Source organism: Anguilla rostrata, chromosome 7 (genome assembly GCF_018555375.3).
Source record: "Anguilla rostrata isolate EN2019 chromosome 7, ASM1855537v3, whole genome shotgun sequence".
NCBI lineage: Eukaryota > Metazoa > Chordata > Actinopteri > Anguilliformes > Anguillidae > Anguilla > Anguilla rostrata.
In genome coordinates this window covers 56,427,189-56,446,153 of record NC_057939.1, presented here as the reverse complement: position 1 = coordinate 56,446,153, position 18,965 = coordinate 56,427,189, and the positions used below count along the sequence as shown (strand labels likewise).

Here is an 18,965-nt window from a genome sequence, read left to right as displayed (position 1 = left end):
TTTGAGAGCAGAGCGGAGTAGGCAGTACTCAGTTTATTTGAGAAGGCAGAGTAGTTAGGCAGGTGAGTAGTACTCAGTTTATTTGAGAGCAGAGCGGAGTAGGCAGTACTCAGTTTATTTGAGCGCAGAGCGGAGTAGGCAGTACTCAGTTTATTTGAGAGCAGAGCGGAGTAGGCAGTACTCTGTTTATTTGAGAGCAGAGTGGAGTAGGCAGGTGAGTAGTACTCAGTTTATTTGAGAGCAGAGCGGAGTAGGCAGTACTCAGTTTATTTGAGAGCAGAGCGGAGTAGGCAGGTGAGTAGTACTCAGTTTATTTGAGCGCAGAGTGGAGTAGGCAGTACTCAGTTTATTTGAGAGCAGAGCGGAGTAGGCAGTACTCAGTTTATTTGAGAGCAGAGCGGAGTAGGCAGTACTCAGTTTATTTGAGAGCAGAGCGGAGTAGGCAGTACTCAGTTTATTTGAGAGCAGAGCGGAGTAGGCAGTACTCAGTTTATTTGAGCGCAGAGCGGAGTAGGCAGTACTCAGTTTATTTGAGAGCAGAGCGGAGTAGGCAGTACTCAGTTTATTTGAGAGCAGAGCGGAGTAGGCAGTACTCAGTTTATTTGAGCGCAGAGCGGAGTAGGCAGTACTCAGTTTATTTGAGCGCAGAGCGGAGTAGGCAGTACTCAGTTTATTTGAGCGCAGAGCGGAGTAGGCAGTACTCAGTTTATTTGAGAGCAGAGCGGAGTAGGCAGTACTCGTTTATTTGAGAGCAGAGGGAGTAGGCAGGTATGACTCAGTTTATTTGAGAGCAGAGCGGAGTAGGCAGTACTCAGTTTATTTGAGGCAGAGCGGAGTAGGCGAGTACTCAGTTTATTTGAGCGCAGAGGGAGTAGGCAGTACTCAGTTTATTTGAGAGCAGAGCGGAGTAGGCAGGTGAGTAGTACTCAGTTTATTTGAGCGCAGAGTGGAGTAGGCAGTACTCAGTTTATTTGAGAGCAGAGCGGAGTAGGCAGTACTCAGTTTATTTGAGAGCAGAGCGGAGTAGGCAGTACTCAGTTTATTTGAGCGCAGAGCGGAGTAGGCAGTACTCAGTTTATTTGAGCGCAGTGCGGAGTAGGCAGTACTCAGTTTATTTGAGCGCAGAGCGGAGTAGGCAGTACTCAGTTTATTTGAGCGCAGAGCGGAGTAGGCCGTGCTTCAGCACTGCCACGTCTCTCGGGGGCCTGATGCAGGCCGAGCAGGACCGAGGTGTGGACTTCTGTCCCCCGCCCTGTGCTCTTCAGCTGTGCTGTATTTACTGTGCCGCCCCAGTCTTAGGAAGAGTTCTCTCTTAGCGCTTCCCTGGTACGGTACGCTGTTTCTGTCCGTTTCATATCGGAGAACACCTGTTTTCCACTGAGCTGAGGCACAATGGTGCACCTCTGGTAAGAAAAGATGAAGTGTGTGAGTAGGCCTGCATTCAGAGGTGTGCTGTGTGCCCCTGGCTATGAGAAAGTAAGATCCAACCGGTGTTTTTAAACCAGCCTGTTGATGCATCTAACTAGGCAGTGTCTCTGGGATTTATTTTATATATTTTAATATTTATAGATTTTTTTATCATAAATTAATCTCAAGCTTTGATTCTATGCATGCTAAATGATGTCAGTGAGATATATAAATTCTGATCTTGACTAATCTGTCCATTTCTGACACTATTTGTACCCAGCTGTATTAAATAATTAATGTATTTAAGATCCATTTAGTAAATATTTAAGTTAAGTCATCTGAAATGCTTTATTTGGTTCTGATCTGTGTAAAGAATATTATTACCACAGGAATGACTCTTCAACAAATATCTTATGCTTGTTTGTCTGTCTTCAAGATTACAGTGAAATTTGAGCGATAGCAGTGTGTTTTAAGCAAATAAAAGCCGGCAGCTTGATACTGAACATAGGGCATGACGTAGCACCTGATGTAGACCTCATGTTTAGTCTGTCTTTGCATACAGATGCAATCCCTAGTAAGAGCTAAACCTTCCAAGCTGACATCTACAGGGAGGGAGCTCTAGTGCGCATCCAGACAATTACTGGCCAGTTTCAGAGTAGTCCGTAAATGACTATATTGTGTGTAAAATGGCATTTCGCCAGTGTTTCAGAATAGCCGTGGACTACTATCACTGCTCCCAGTCTGGTAATGGATGGTTCGTTGGCGAGCTTTGATAGGGGTCATGCCTTAGGGTTTCTTTATTTACAAGGGCTCCGCTAATAAAAATGGGCATCCCTCAAGGGTCAAGTCTAGGACCACTACTGTTCCTGATTTATATCAATGACCTTTTGAAGAATTTCTCACTATAAATACAAACAAACTAAATAGCAGTGAAAGTATGATATTTAGTGCACATTATAAGAAGAAACCATGCCTCTGAGGTTTGGGTGAATGATGATTAACCAGGCAAATTAATTCACTGCCAAAATGTTACTGATTTCAGTATTGTTAATACTGTATGTGAAACCTTGCAGAAAAGCTTAGTGAAACTTTCCTTGGAAGAGGGTTTTGTTCCCTATGAAGTCAAGAAATGTTTTCTGAAAAGGTGTCTTTATTGCATGGTTGTATGGCCTAATTTAGGAGAATTGTGGCATAATTTAGTTTCTGCTCTGAAGCACTAATACAAAATGTGCAATGGTATGAAAACGAGACAGCAGGAATTATTCTAAGTGCCAAAAAAAGGTGCATCTGGATTTTATGCAGTAGGTTTTCCAATGAAAGTGCCATTCATTTTCTCTCTGGTCTACAATAAACCACTGCTTTTAAACAAATGAATAAAAACATCATTTCTTGGTTGTCTGATTGAATCAATTAACCATGTAAACCAAGCAAATCATTATTCCAATAGATCAACAGTGAGTGAAATATATGTTCCCACTGCACACAATGAAGCCTTTTTAGAATTCATTTACATGGTGGGTTTTACAATCCTGGAATTCATTAAATCCAGACAGGGAGTGAAACCCATCTGTCTCCACATTCAAAGGTAGATACATCGTCAGATTTTATGTGCATTCACATTGTCTTGAATCTGATTACCAATAAACTGCTGAATTCTTAGAGTTTTAAACAAAGAGAGGGAGCAAAATGTGTGACTGAAGCACCCTCATTGTGCCAGATGTGCAATTGTGTACCAAAACACCATAGCCTGGAGTTCAGTGCTGATTTACTCTTTATCTGGCACCTAAAAAGGTGCCGATAACACACTCTCATACTCCACAGTGTGGCCATGCAAGACAAAAGTAGTTCAGATTCAATTCAATGTTTGACCCGAGACTGTTTTTTTAAGTCATGCATATAAAAATATTCAGTGATAGTTTATTACTGCACTCACTCTCTTTAAAAAATTCAATCAATTTCAGATAATTATTCATGTTTTGAGGCATCAGGTATGAGTGTTCTTATCCTTTAGGTCATGTTGTACATCTATGCTCAATATGCAGTCAAAGGCAAATTGAAAATGTATAATTTAAAAGAGTGTCTGTTACAGAATTAATATATTCAGGTTAATTACGTTGCTGTGCGGGAGTGGTGTTGTACCCTCATCACTATTTCTTTTTGTATTTTTAACCTCAACCTCTGCAAGATCAACTGCGTTAATGCATTGTGTTATCGCTTACATTTTCCTCACTGGTTTAAGCTAATCATTATTTTTTACTAAGTGGATTCTCTTCGTCTCATTAAAGTATGTTTCATGAAACTGGTCTGAATGATCTAATTTATTAATTTGCACATTTATATATTTTGTGCAGATTTACATAATATTAACTGTAACATTTGGGGAAAAACTCACTAATTGAATCTCTCCATTGTTAATTGTGCTGGTTAAAAACTAAATCATACGTGCTAGCTTGTGTTAGGTCTCCCAACATAGAAGAGAAGAGCCGTTGTATCATCACCTGATATACTGTACCTGGGAGGAATTTAGCATTATCATATGGGGTGGCTGCCATGGTCATTTCCATCACCCTACAAGGTTTTAGATTTCATCCGTTATTTGTATGAACATAAACTCAGTCTTAATGTCTCTGGCCCTTTTACCTTCACAGTGACACTTTCAAACAGATGTAAATGCAATACAGGTTGATTTATAAATGTGCTCATGCATGTCTTCCTTTCAAAAAGTAGGCTGGCTAAAATATCTTTTTAAATGGATTTCCATCATTCAGTTGTGAGTCATCTTCACAGGCACATGTAGACATGGATATACATGCTGCAGGAACAGTGCTGTGTGCATGCCTTAAGATGAGCTCTGAACTACAGGAACTGTGCAGTGTGCATGCCTTAAGATGAGCTCTGAACTACAGGAACAGTGCTGTGTGCATGCCTTAAGATGAGCTCTGAACTACAGGAACAGTGCAGTGTGCATGCCTTAAGATCAGCTCTGAACTACAGGAACAGTGCAGTGTGCATGCCTTAAGATCAGCTCTGAACTACAGGAACAGTGCAGTGTGCATGTCTTTATCTTAGCGATGGTTAGGAATCTGTAGGCTGTACAAATACAAATTTACGACAGGCTGCTCACTGAAATACAAGATAATGCAGAAGCAATGCCTACGTCTGGCAGAGGAATGAGCCCGACCCTCCATGTAGCAGTCCTTTGTGTTTAACACACCACTCTCATTAATATTTCCAATTATTATTCCTTTTTTCTTTTTATTTCTACCGGCAAAAAATATATATACAGACTAGACGCAGTGAAATAATGAGCTACTGGCAGGACTGCCGCGGTGTGGAGCCAGGGCAGTGAGCCCACTCTGCACAATTCTGACATTTCAAATTACCTGAACGCTACCTGAAGCAATTTTGCACCTAATTAACATCCTACCTTGTTAATGTCAGGGCTAAATGTACACATCATTTAGAGCAGAAATAAAGACCAGAGAAAAAAAAAACCAGTCAGAAGCTTCCCTTCGCCCTCCTTTCATGCAAAATGGCAGAATCTTCCGATGTTTCGTTTGAGTGGAGTAACTCTTTTTCCATCACGTAATCAATGCAGTGCTGAATGGGTTCATTTTAATGCACTCAATCATGCCTCTAATGTAGCTTACGGGCACCAGCATCAGTAATGCAGGAATGTTATATGGCTTCGGTTTGGACCATTTCATAAAATATTCATGGACTCAAAAATGACATCAAAATAGGAGCTGGGAGAATTGCATTTGTTTCCTCCTGCAGTGGGAGCTCTGTGCTTGCGCTCATTTGTGCTTAAACATATTTTTAATGCAAACATTGCAAATAGAATATACCCGTATTATTTAAATTGAATTTAAGGCTTGGCAGATGTATCAGCGAGCGAACGGGCGCATCAGGTTTTCATTTAAGGACGCTGAAAGTCTCCTGTGGCTGGTGAGAGGCGCCCCCCCGCTGATGACACAGACGGGAGGAAGTGATGTAAAAAGGTGAAATAGTGCCGCTGTGTGGGCCTGAACCCGACGCTCGTGTGTGTGCCATAAGATCCTCCATTTCTGCAGTTCACTTTACTGTCTGAAACCAATTTCCTTTTAAAGACTCGGGTGTCATATACAGATCTGTGAAAGCACCCTTAGGCATGTCCGTCTGCGTCCTTCCCCTTTAAGGAATAAAAAGGGTAAACCCTGCATACTATCCCTGTTACCCATCTGGAGTGCAGCTGCAGGGCTGCTGTATGGTGTCGCTGCAGGGCTGCTGTATGGTGTCGCTGCAGGGCTGCTGTATCGTGTCGCTGCAGGGCTGCTGTATCGTGTCGCTGCAGGGCTGCTGTATCGTGTCGCTGCAGGGCTGCTGTATCGTGTCGCTGCAGGGCTGCTGTATCGTGTCCCTGCAGGGCTGCTGTATCGTGTCGCTGCAGGGCTGCTGTATCGTGTCCCTGCAGGGCTGCTGTATCGTGTCCCTGCAGGGCTGCTGTATCGTGTCCCTGCAGGGCTGCTGTATCGTGTCGCTGCAGGGCTGCTGTATCGTGTCGCTGCAGGGCTGCTGTATCGTGTCCCTGCAGGGCTGCTGTATCGTGTCGCTGCAGGGCTGCTGTATCGTGTCGCTGCAGGGCTGCTGTATGTGTGCTGCAGGGCTGCTGTATCGTGTTCGCTGCAGGGCTGCTGTATCGTGTCCCTGCAGGGCTGCTGTATCGTGTTCGCTGCAGGGCTGCTGTATCGTGTCCCTGCAGGGCTGCTGTATCGTGTCCCTGCAGGGCTGCTGTATCTGTCCGCTGCAGGGCTGCTGTATCGTGTCGCTGCAGGGCTGCTGTATCGTGTCCCTGCAGGGCTGCTGTATCATGTCGCTGCAGGGCTGGTGTATCGTGTCGCTGCAGGGCTGCTGTATTGTGTCCCTGCAGGGCTGCTGTATCATGTCCCTGCAGGGCTGCTGTATCGTGTTGCTGCAGGGCTGCTGTATCGTGTCGCTGCAGGGCTGCTGTATTGTGTCGCATTGCTACTGAAATCAGACGCACCGCAGGCCTTTTCCTGCTGCTTGTCATTGCTCCCATGTACATAATAGTATGCCAAAGTGTAAAATTTTATATTTCAGAATACTCTTAAGTATAATTAAAGTTTGTCTAATTATGCTTCAGGTATACTGAGTGTACTATTTTTTCACAGGGGCTATTTAAGGGGCCAGGCACCACAGGTATACGCTCAGAGTATTTCTCCCCTTTTCGATACTTTGTTCGGGGAATAACGTGGACTGTTGATCAGAATAACGCATGCATGCTGTATCTCAGTGTGAGGGTCAGAGTAAAGCATGCATGCTGTATCTCAGTGTGAGGGTCAGAGTAAAGCATGCATGCTGTATCTCAGTGTGAGGGTCAGAATAACGCATGCATGCTGTATCTCAGTGTGAGGGTCAGAGTAAAGCATGCATGCTGTATCTCAGTGTGAGGGTCAGAGTAAAGCATGCATGCTGTATCTCAGTGTGAGGGTCAGAGTAAAGCATGCATGCTGTATCTCAGTGTGAGGGTCAGAGTAAAGCATGCATGCTGTATCTCAGTGTGAGGGTCAGAGTAAAGCATGCATGCTGTAGCCCTGTGTGAGGCTCAGGTGCTTATTGAGCAGCAGTGCTTTGGATTGCCAGAGCAGTGGCACTCTGTTGTAGTTTAATGGTCTGGGAAACACTTCACTCCTCAGCCTAACCCTAACCCTAACCATAACCCTAACCCTAACTGTAACCCTAACCCTGACCTTAATCCTAACCCTAACCCTAACCCTAAGCCTTCCCTCTTCTGACAAGGTGGCTATAAAATCCATGCTTTAGTAAAAACTCATAATTGGCGGAGTGCTTGCTGATAGGCTGTCCTCCCACCAACTGGCCAGATGGTGGCGCTGTAGCATACAGCTGAAAATAATGCATGGAACTCTTTGCCCATTTTATATAGAAATTTGATACAAAACAAGGTGCATCTTCTCACAAGGAACATTTAGTCTCTGCCATATTGTATTTTCTGTGAAACATTTAAAACAACATCTTTGATGAAACCATGTATAATATCCACATACAGCATCCACTATTGTGCTCTTCAGATACCCATCTTTAAAAGCATCAAAAGAATTGCTACTCAAAGCAGTATGGCTGCAGTAAGCCAATCGCTGTAAAGTATTGGGCATAATATGCAAATTAGGTAGAAAAAAAGCTTATACTGACACAGTATTACAGTATACGCTATTTACTCATACAAAGGATCCTAACATGACCCTGAATTCAGGCTTTATGGTGATAAGTTAGGAACATAATGTTATGTCTGGTACTTCACTTACCTAAAATAATGAAACAGTAATAATCTATGGAAATACAATCACAAGCCTAGGTTTGCCTCTGGAGCACTACACGTTCAAACGTGTCTCCAGGGTTCATGTTCATACTTTAAGAAATCAAATTATTTGAATTATGTGTGTGTGCACTTGTTTGTGTTTGTGTGTGTGTGCACGTGTGTGTGTGTGTGTTTACACACACATCTTTATCTTTTTGACTAAAAATAAGCTTAAATAATGTTGAATTACAGATGGGGTGTCTGTTGCAGGTCAGCTGGAAAGAGCTCAGGCACATTATGAAGCATTCCATCATCTGACAGAGGGGCGGGGCTGGGAGGACGAGGCGGGACGAACCCTCCACTCACGCGCCTGCCAGTGTCTCTGGAGGATTTACACGCTGCTCGCCGACAACATGCTGGAGAATAAAGACTACCAGCCCGCCATCCAGACCCTGACTAAAGCCTTTCTGTTGGCTAAAGAAGGTGTGTGTAAAATAACCCGCTCGCGTCCCGCACGCTCTCCCTCAGGAGAGGCACTGAAACATCATCACACGTGCGCCTGCTTGATTAGGCCCTGTGAGTTCCTGCAGACCCTGCCCGTGAATCACGCGCCTCTCTCTTCCTGTTTGTGCGTTACTGGCTCAATCGATCCCAAGAGTTTTCTGAAAGCTTTTATTGGAGTAAATGAATCTTCTGATTTCATCCAGTTTTATAAGCTACCTAAGAATAACAGTCCTAAGTACAGGGAAAGATAAAGACAGTTCTCTCCCTTGTCCCAAATAAAAGTTGGGGAGAATTTCTTGGAGAAAGTCACTGGGCCCTATCTATCAGGGATAGCTTTATTTTTATTTCTTAAATAGACCTAGAGCTGCATTCAAAGGCATTTCATCCCAACAGCATAGCAGATGGTAGAAACACTCTGTAAAAGGGACATTACACTATGCTGTGCCTTTTCGGTTGTAATGCTATATCTCCTGTCAGCTCGCTCCGCCAGTACACTGAGATTACACTTTAATTAACAGTGATAATTAAACGGGCAAGTAGAGCAAAGCAGCAGGGAGCAGCATTCAGCAGCAAAGCTGTTACTCACAACCTTCCAGCACCGGCCCATTGCTGTTACCAGAAGATGAATGCCACGGACACCGCACCAAGCCAGAGTCCAACTGTTTCTGCGGGAGAGCGGTGCATCATGGGATAGCTTCTGCACTGTATCAGCGCACCATCTTCCACAAGCCTGAAAGCACAGAGAAAGCACAGAGAAAACAGAAAACACAGAGAAGCACAGAGAAAGCACAGTGAAAACACAGAGAAAGCACAGAGAAAACACACAGAAAACACAGAGAAACACATAGAAAACACAGAAACGCACAGAGAAAACACAGAGAAACACACAGAGAAAACAGTGAAAGCACAGAGCAAGCACAGAGAAAACACAGAAAACAGAAACACAGAGAAAGCACAGAGAAAGCACAGAAAACAGAAAACACAGAGAAAACAGTGAAAGCACAGAGGAAACACCTGTAGTACTGAACCAAACTTGGATTACCTCTACAGCCACTTGACTGCTGTGAGTAGCACTATGGAATCACTACTGTTACCCAGCAACACAAAGGCCCATTACTCACCGTCTTTCATAAAATAGAGATTTCCTCAAATTTAGTTCATGCTTTTGCAGTGTAGTGGTCTGTGTTCAGAAGGAACCAGCAAACACTAGAATACTATATACTGCATACTAATATAGTATTGGTGTTTCAAAAAAATCCTACTGTGAGGGAGACAGAATTTTTTTGTCGTTTCTGATGTAGAAGATTCTGTCCCTTTCTGGTTCAGGCATTTATGATGATTTAAGGAAGCGAAATTCAAGCTGCAGGGTATTTATTCCAATTATTTTGTGTCTAATAACATAATATTATTAATTTTATAACAATTTCCTGTTTCAGTAATGATTAGCGCACACACACACACAATCAGCTATTGTGCTGGTCTCTAGTATCACAATAAGTGTATGGCTCACATTATCTTTCCATTCTTGTACCATGAATTACCTGCAAGCACATCTCATTTCAGAGTGAGGCGTGCGCTGTGGCGGATTTAAGGTTTGGGGATAGCCTGGGGGCAGAGAGTCTGAGGGCTGCTGGTTGTCAGGGTGCCTCGCTGGCAGGATGGAGGTGGAGCAGTAAACTCGGGGAAAAGCGCTCGCATTGAACAGGGGCTCCCCGAGGCGATGGCCCAGTGCCCTGTGGTTAAATCCTCCACTGAAAGTATAATAATCAAAATGGAGGGATGAAAAGAAACAGGGCTGTAATGGCGGTAATCCAGAATCAAACCCGGTATTTAGTTTCTCCTCTGTCTTTAATCTCCATAATCATTGTTCTTTCTCCTGCCGGTCCAGGAGGAGACAAAGCGGTGGAAGGCAAGGCCGCGTATCGAGTGGGGCTGGCCTACCAAAGCGTGGGGGACCACGAAACCGCTGAAACGGTAAGGGCCCCCCCACACTGTCCCCACACACCATTCCCCCGCACCGGCAGGGTCCCCACACACCATCCCCCCACACCATCAGTGTCCCCACACACCGTCAGAGTCCCCACACACCATCCCCCCACACCATCAGTGTCCCCACACATCGTCAGAGTCCCCACACACCGTCCCCACGTGCAGTCAGTGCCCGTTCCGTGCCCGTGCAGTCAGTGCCCGTTCCGTGCCCGTGCAGTCAGTGCCCCTTCCGTGCCCGTGCGGGAGTTAAGCGTGCGTTTGTGAGGTTAATCGGCTCACGGGTACGCCGCCAGTCCTGCCAGGTGCGGCTGCCGTAGCTCTCACATCCGGAATCTGGCACGGCACCTGTGACCGGATCTTTCACCTGTGACTGGACCTTTCACCTGTGACTGGACCTTTCATCTGTGACCGGATCTTTCACCTGTGACCGGACCTTTCACCTGTGACTGAGCCTTTCACCTGTGACTGGACCTTTCACCTGTGACTGGACCTTTCACCTGTGACTGGACCTTTCACCTGTGACTGGACCTTTCACCTGTGACTGGACCTTTCACCTGTGACTGGACCTTTCACCTGTGACTGGATCTGTCTGCCTCCCTAGTTTGAGTGGCATCAAACAGGTTCATTGCCATACTACCATCAAAGAGCCTGAACTGGAACTTAACAGGCTCTTTATTCTGTTGAATGATGAAGGGCTCATAACCTTTTTTAGGAGACAAGGTTGTGTCTGCAGTGTGTTGTCCCTGGCATTTTAATTGCAGAAGAAAATGCTGAAGCTAATTAGCTTTTGCTGCCCAATCTATTTTATGCGCTCGGTGCACTGTATCCAGACCTTGCTGGTGGCGAGACTACGGTCAGGGCATTCAAAACACAGCTGCATAGCAACAAAAACCTGGAAGAAAGCATTTCTCCTGTTTCACATGAAATTATATACACAGAATTGGACTGAATCTTTACTGTATGCTGCTGTAATGGACTAATATTATGCCAGTGTTTCTGTGCACCTCATAATTAATATTACTTCACTCTACAAGCTGCACAAATATTTGATTTTATTATTGATTTAGTGATGTCTTTGCCCTATGCTGCAATATGGCAAATTTTACACAGGACTGAAAGATAAAACATATTCCTTTTCATGTTTACTGAAAACTTAAAATGCTACATGTAAAATTTATTGAATAGAAATAAAATTTTGATTGATAAACTTTTTGACTAAAAATAATTTCGTAATTGAAGATTACTTCTAGTAAAGGTCTTTTTTACTAATTTATTTTATTCATTACTAGAAGGCTGTGTATGTGTGTGTACACGCTAAAATTGAATCAAGTTGAACTCAAGTTGAATTCATTGCACAGATACATAGCGTTAGAATCTTTGTACGTATTGGCTAAGTGGTGTGTAGTGGTAGTTTAAAGTCCATAAATTCAGTATCAGATGACTTAAGCCAGTATTCAATGATGTAATGCAGTGACACACTGAGTGACAAGTGCCCTGTTTTAAAAATTATTGCTGTAAGATTTACATTTATATTGTCATTTTAATGGGCCTTTCCACCAAGTAGGCCTCAGATGGGTACAGGGCCACAATCACAGCCCCCACTCCCTCCGGACCTGCGCTTGTCATTACACACAGCCCCCCCCCATTAGAGTCCCCCCCCCCCCCCCCATTAGACCCCCCCTGGCTGCGGCTGCTCTGCCCTGCCTGTGAGAATGCTAAAGATGTCCTGACACGCACCGGGGGCTCCTGGGGGTCTGGGCTGGGGGGTCAGGGGGCGGGGTCTTGGCTGGGGGGGGGTTAGTGGGGGTCTGGGCTGGGGGGGGTTAGTGGGGTCTGGGCAGGGGGGAGTATGTTGTGGTTTTGGGCTTGTGTTGTGGGGGGGGTGGTCTGTGGGGATCTGGGCTGGGGGGGCGGTGACTGCCTGTTTTCCATCACAGGGATCTGTACCCGGGCCACCTCAGCCCTCCCCCCCTCGGGACCCCCCCCTTGGGCCCCCCCTCAGGCCCCCCCCCTCAGGCAGTCTCTTCAGAGGGGCCTAAAGAGAGCAGATGTTGAGGAAGAGTGGCGTTTCCTTGTGCCGTCCTAACACCCCCCCGCCCCCCCCATTAATATGCATATGAAGTTGTTTCTCTTAGTTCAACTGCAACGACAAAGCAGGGAAGCATATGCCTGAAATATTTATGATCTTACAGAGTAATTAAGAGGTAAAAAGGGACTGAGCCAAGAGCTGCACAATTCACCACTACAGGGGGAGGAATACGTCATTAGCACCACTTCCTCTGCAGCGGGCTGTGTCCTCTCACTCTTAAAGAGCTGTTATTATCCCCATCAAGCCTTTGTTCCGCGGTTATTTAGCGCCGAGAAGGTGCACATAAGCAGCTTTTGTGTTTAATGAGCCTTAAACATACAACACCGGGGGAGGGAAATGACTCAACGAGTCAGTGCGCTGGATCAAACGCGTTACAGTCCCATTTAAAACTGCACTCTTTAATATCAATAACTTCATGTTAGCAGCCGAGAAAATGAGCAAAGTGGCAAGTTGCCTCATAAACACAAAGATATATATATATTTTTTTTTTGTTGTTGTTATTTTTATGCTATGTGGTAAGTACCAAAAATTACAGAATGCAGTGTCACATAGACATGCCACTAATTTGAATTCAGTTCCTGATTTGATAATTTGATTAAAGAATAGCTATTGACTGCAGGGGAAAAAGACATCCTTGATAGAGATTAATGCAATGCTGTATCTTGTGAGCGTGTAAGGGTTCAGCTGTGCATTAAGATGGAGCTAACAGCATTTATTTGCACTTGTAAGCTTGCTAGTTCAGAGAACTGAATATTCAGAATGCACATTAGAGGCCAAGTTTAGGTTGATATTTGACCTGAATGGGTTATGTTAAAAATGCTAATTTTTAATATATTTATATGCAATCTGAAGCAATTGAGTGCCGCTGCTCATCTGACTTTAATGCTCAATATTTGTTTACAAGACAAATTAGATTAATTTCCAAGTGTTAGGTACAAGGATACAGTACATATTTAATATAATGTGTCAAATTTAATTAAATATGTGAATGAGTGTGGGTCTGTGAAGGACAGCACCGGCCTGTGAAGAGTGAAAGATCAGGCCTGTGAAGCACAGCACCAATGAAAGATCAGGCCTGTGAAGGATGGTGCCAGTGAAAGATCAGGCCTGTGAAGGACAGCGCCAGTGAAAGATCAGGCCTGTGAAGGACAGCGCCAGTGAAAGATCAGGCCTGTGAAGGACAGCGCCAGTGAAAGATCAGGCCTGTGAAGGACTGTGCCAGTGAAAGATAAGGCCTGTGAAGGACAACGCCAGTGAACGATCAGGCCTGTGAAGGACAGTGCCAGTGAAAGATCAGGCCTGTGAAGGACAGCGCCAGTGAAAGATCAGGCCTGTGAAGGACAGCGCCAGTGAAAGATCAGGCCTGTGAAGGACAGAGCCAGTGAAAGAGAGAGGGTCTGTGAAGGACAGAGCCAGTGAAAGATCAGGCCTGTGAAGGACAGCGCCAGTGAAAGATCAGGCCTGTGAAGGACAGAGCCAGTGAAAGATCAGGCCTGTGAAGGACAGTGCCAGTGAAAGAGGGCTGGCCTGTGAAGGACGGAGCCAGTGAAAGATCAGGCCTGTGAAGGACAGCGCCAGTGAAAGAGAGTGGGTCTGTGAAGGACAGAGCCAGTGAAAGATCAGGCCTGTGAAGGACAGTGCCAGTGAAAGAGGGCTGGCCTGTGAAGGACGGAGCCAGTGAAAGATTGCGCCGCTCCGCTGGGCTGGCCTCTCTCCGCACAGCTTCCTGCTTGTCACAGCGTTCCGCTGCACACTGGCTTGTTTTGTCAATAACCATTTATTTGTAGCTACAGCAGCGGCAGCCATTACATCTGACCTCCCTGTTTCATCAATTATGGATAGATTATTGGATGTGAACATCTGCAAAAGCTCACTGTTGGACTCACCTCCTGGCTGGGATTAGATAAAGTATTAAATTGTTGTTTATTGTCAGGCCAAAACTCTACTGGGAAGCCAGGGGGAATTCCACCAACCAGCGAAGTCCCGTCAGAGGGCTCCTTAAATTGTTTATCAGTCCCGCTCAGGTCCCATAAGATGTTAGCCATTTATTATTTACACATATTACTGGTTGTTATAACATACATGATAAAAGCTCCTGGCAGACACAATATTTAGTCAATGTTTGTCACATTCAACAGTGTAGGAACAGGAGATAAAGCTGGCCTCTCTCACCTGGGATTCAGGGGCGATCCTTGCTGAGATTCAGGGCTGAGCCTTGCTGCGATTCAGGGGCGATCCTTGCTGCGATTCAGGGGCGATCCTTGCTGAGATTCAGGGCTGAGCCTTGCTGCGATTCAGGGGCGATCCTTGCTGCGATTCAGGGGCGATCCTTGCTGCGATTCAGGGGCGATCCTTGCTGCGATTCAGGGGCGATCCTTGCTGCGATTCAGGGGTGACCTTGCTGCGATTCAGGGGCAAGCCTTGCTGGGATTCAGGGGCAAGCCTTGCTGGGATTCAGGGGCGATTCTTGCTGGGATTCAGGGGTGATCCTTTCTGGGATTCAGGGGCGACCCTTGCTGGGATAGTATAGTAGTATAATAGTATTTATTATTGTTCATTTACTTATCAGAAACATTAATCCAGTGCAGGTTAGGTAGTCATTTTTTAAGTTTGTGTTTATATGTGCATATGTATGTATGTGTGTATATGTTCATATACCTGTATGTGTGTATATTGTCATATATATGTATGTGTGTATATGTTTGTTTATGTATGTGCGTATATTGTCAAATGTATGTATGTGTGTATATGTTCATATACCTGTATGTGTGTATATTGTCATATATATGTATGTGTATATATGTTCATATTTATGTATGTGTGTATATTTTCATATATGTATATGTTCATATATATATATATATATATATATATATATATATATATATATATATATGTATATATATATATATATATATTTGTATATATTCATCTGTGTCTATCCCTCTTTCTCCTTTAGGGTGGATCTAAACTCATTTCTCTATGCAGCTCTATTTTCAAATCATTTCCAAGGAGAATGTAGAATTTTTCCAAACACATTGTTACATGCAAATAATATGAATGGTGAGCACTGAGGGAGGATCAGGCTGCCAGGATCCAGCTTTCAGAACTCCGGAATCTCAGGACATTCCCAGCATTCCCAGCTCCAGCGAAGTAGAGATCCCTCTGCTAAATTTAATTTAATAAGCTGATCTTTAATGTTGTAATTATTTGGCAAAGTTTGGCCAAAGTAATACACATTTTAATTATCAGCTAGAATGGAGTGAGCTAATTGTTTCTGTTTGAGCCTTGGAGCAATTCTGACTCATCAGGTGTAATCCCTCTAAGCACTACTTTTGGATTCAATTAATTCTTTAGAATTAGAATTGGAAACTAAAATATTACCAGGCTTTAAAAAATATTTAGGTAATATATTGCCAGAATATTATCATACCTGCGCTATTTAATTTAGACAGTTTAGGGTGAAGTTCTCTAAAGCAGTCACAGGGGGCTCTAGAAGAGAGTGATTTTACATCATGTATTTTTCTGTCTCACCCATTCGCCAGTTCTTATGTAATGTTCATGCACTTCAACCAATCAAGGCCCTCTTTCTGGTTGTTATTCAGTAATTATTCAAAGAGGCAACGGTTAGAGCCTGGAGCCAGGAGCTTGGAGGTGGAGTATGGAAAGCAGTCCTGTCATTGGTGCCTGCTGTCCGGGCACTGCGAGCCTGTACTGCAGTCTCAGGCAGTCTGAACAGAGTAACAGTCTCAGAATCGCAGTCTGAACAGAGATACAGACTCAGAATCTCAGTCTGAACAGAGATACAGACTCAGAATCGCAGTCTGAACAGAGATACAGACTCAGAATCTCAGTCTGAACAGAGATACAGACTCAGAATCGCAGTCTGAACAGAGAAACAGACTCAGAATCGCAGTCTGAACAGAGATACAGACTCAGAATCGCAGTCTGAACAGAGATACAGACTCAGAATCGCAGTCTGAACAGAGATACAGACTCAGAATCGCAGTCTGAACAGAGAAACAGACTCAGAATCGCAGTCTGAACAGAGAAACAGACTCAGAATCGCAGTCTGAACAGAGATACAGACTCAGAATCGCAGTCTGAACAGAGAAACAGACTCAGAATCGCAGTCTGAACAGAGATACAGACTCAGAATCGCAGTCTGAACAGAGATACAGACTCAGAATCGCAGTCTGAACAGAGAAACAGACTCAGAATCGCAGTCTGAACAGAGAAACAGACTCAGAACCTCTGATCCAGTTGGCCTCCACTATATGCCATTTTTCACAGAACCTGTGGGTGGCGATACCCCTGGCAGCCTTTGGGACCCTGTGTACCAGCCACTCTGTGAGTGACCTGGGGGGCCAAAAGCTTCATAAAAGAGTGTCTGTATTCTGCGTCAGTTATATCGCCTCTAACAGGCCTGTGCTGTATTCTGCGTCAGTTATATCACCTCTAACAGGCCTGTGCTGTATTCTGCGTCAGTTATATCACCTCTAACGGGCCTGCGCTGTATTCTGCGTCAGTTATATCACCTCTAACAGGCCTGTGCTGTATTCTGCGTCAGTTATATCGCCTCTAACAGGCCTGTGCTGTATTCTGCGTCAGTCATATCACCTCTAACGGGCCTGCGCTGTATTCTGCGTCAGTTATATCGCCTCTAACGGGCCTGTGCTGTATTCTGCGTCAGTTATATCGCCTCTAACAGGCCTGTGCTGTATTCCGCGTCAGTTATATCGCCTCTAACAGGCCTGTGCTGTATTCCGCGTCAGTTATATTGCCTCTCTTTTTGTGTTACTGGCATGAGATTTTCTTTTAAGTATAAATGCTGTCACAAGACTAAAATTATGAAAGGAGGACCTTTTCCACACAGTTTTCAGTTGGGAGTAACACTGGTAATGTGCTAACACATATATTATAAACTCTGTCATAATGATTTAGGGCATGGTTGTCCTATTTTTTCTTTTTCATGATGAGAGTTAATTTTAATATAGTCTTGAAAATTAGAATGTAATAGAGTAATCTCTACTAAGTATTCAACACCATACATTTCTCAAGAGTCAGTTTATCATTTCCTTGTGCATGCTGCATTATTAAATACAACTAATCAGCAAATTACCTCCTATTGTTTTTTCTTTTTTGTTTAGTTTTTTTTTTTTGTTTTTTAACAATGAATAAAAAATTGGGTTATCATGCTTGCCCAAGTAGCAGGAAGTCTTTTCTTAAATAAAAAAACTGGGAATTGGACCCCAAATTTGGGGCTTGAGTGAGCCACACATGGTATTCGTTTGGGGCTTGGGTGAGCCGCATGGGGGATTCGTTTGGGGCTTGGGTGAGCCGCACAAGGGATTCGTTTGGGACTTGAGTGAGCCGCACGGGGGATTCGTTTGGGGCTTGAGTGAGCCGCATGGGGGATTCGTTTGGGGCTCGAGTGAGCCGCACGGGGGATTCATTTGGGGCTTGAGTGAGCCTCATGGGGGATTCGTTTGGGGCTTGGGTGAGCCGCACAAGGTATTCGTTTGGGGCTTGAGTGAGCCGCACGGGGGATTCGTTTGGGGCTTGAGTGAGCCGAATGGGGGATTCGTTTGGGGCTTGGGTGAGCCGCACGGGGGATTTGTTTGGGGCCTGGGTCAGATATTGTAGGGGATTCATTTTGGACTGGAGTCAGACGTGCAGGGGATTCGTTTGGGGCTTGAGTCAGACACACTATGAGCTGCTACACACTCTTGCTGACAGTCTTTCTTCATATCTGTATTTAATATTTTTTCACTTTATTAGATCGTTCATGCCTTAAATTACTGCAGAAATTTTCATTCATTCATTCATTCATTCATTCATTCATTCATTCAATATTTTTTTAGAAGAAAAAGGCATGTTTCAGTGTTTGAATTTTTAAGGGATTTGACTGTATGTTTTGTGGGGATTTGATTGTGATTTGAATGCTTCTTTCCACATGTTCAGTGCCTCACTAGTTTTTGCTATCATATATCATTCAGTGCCTCACTTATAGTTTTTCCTATTTCCTATCATCTTTCTGCTAAATGCCTTCAGAACATTCACCCTCAGCCATAAGAACATTGAGAATGATAATTAGAATGATAAGAATGATAATTATGGGAGGAAAAAACTCTAACTGTGTTGCAAGTAATGTGAATTATTTTATTTGCTAATATAGAATCTTTTGTCATCAATTGTTAAGTAATGTGCATGTCAGACCAGAGCTGCATCCGTTGGTGTACATTGTGAATCAGAAAATCTTTAGCAACTTTATTGAGTATTTTATAAAAAGAACTGTTCTTTAATTTGGCTGCGATATGATTTGTCTGCTGAGTAGAAGTTAGCCAGCCGTCCCATAACCCCATTGTTTGGCTTGGTGTAAGGAGGCAGGGCATTATAATATTCATCCTCAGTGTTTTACTATCAAGATAACATCTCTCATTTGCAGAGAGAGTGGAGTGGCTTTGCACACTGGGTGTTTGGGTTGAGCAGCTGTAAATCATCCAGTGTAATGCCTGCTATTTGCATAGCAGTGAGAGGCTTTTTCATGCTTCATGTGGTGATGTCTCAGGCCCTAAGTGCTTTACGGGCCTGTGTCTCGCCAGCATTTGCATTAGCAGCCTGCACCGGTAACATTAACAGATGTGTTGGTACAGGTTG

General features: G+C 44.2%; 1 protein-coding gene across 7 annotated transcripts in view; it reads left to right on the top strand.

The window, feature by feature from the left end:
- The window catches only part of ttc29 (tetratricopeptide repeat domain 29), a 46,140-nt gene that overhangs the window by 9,055 nt on the left and 18,120 nt on the right, over positions 1-18,965 (top strand). For 6 of the 7 annotated variants that reach the window (XM_064345362.1, XM_064345358.1, XM_064345360.1 and 3 more), the window contains 2 exons: positions 7,976-8,206; positions 10,116-10,201. In XM_064345362.1, the coding sequence (XP_064201432.1) occupies positions 7,976-8,206; positions 10,116-10,201 (317 nt within the window). The remainder of the gene's footprint in view (positions 1-7,975; positions 8,207-10,115; positions 10,202-18,965) is intronic. The other variant, XM_064345357.1, reaches the window with a different exon arrangement.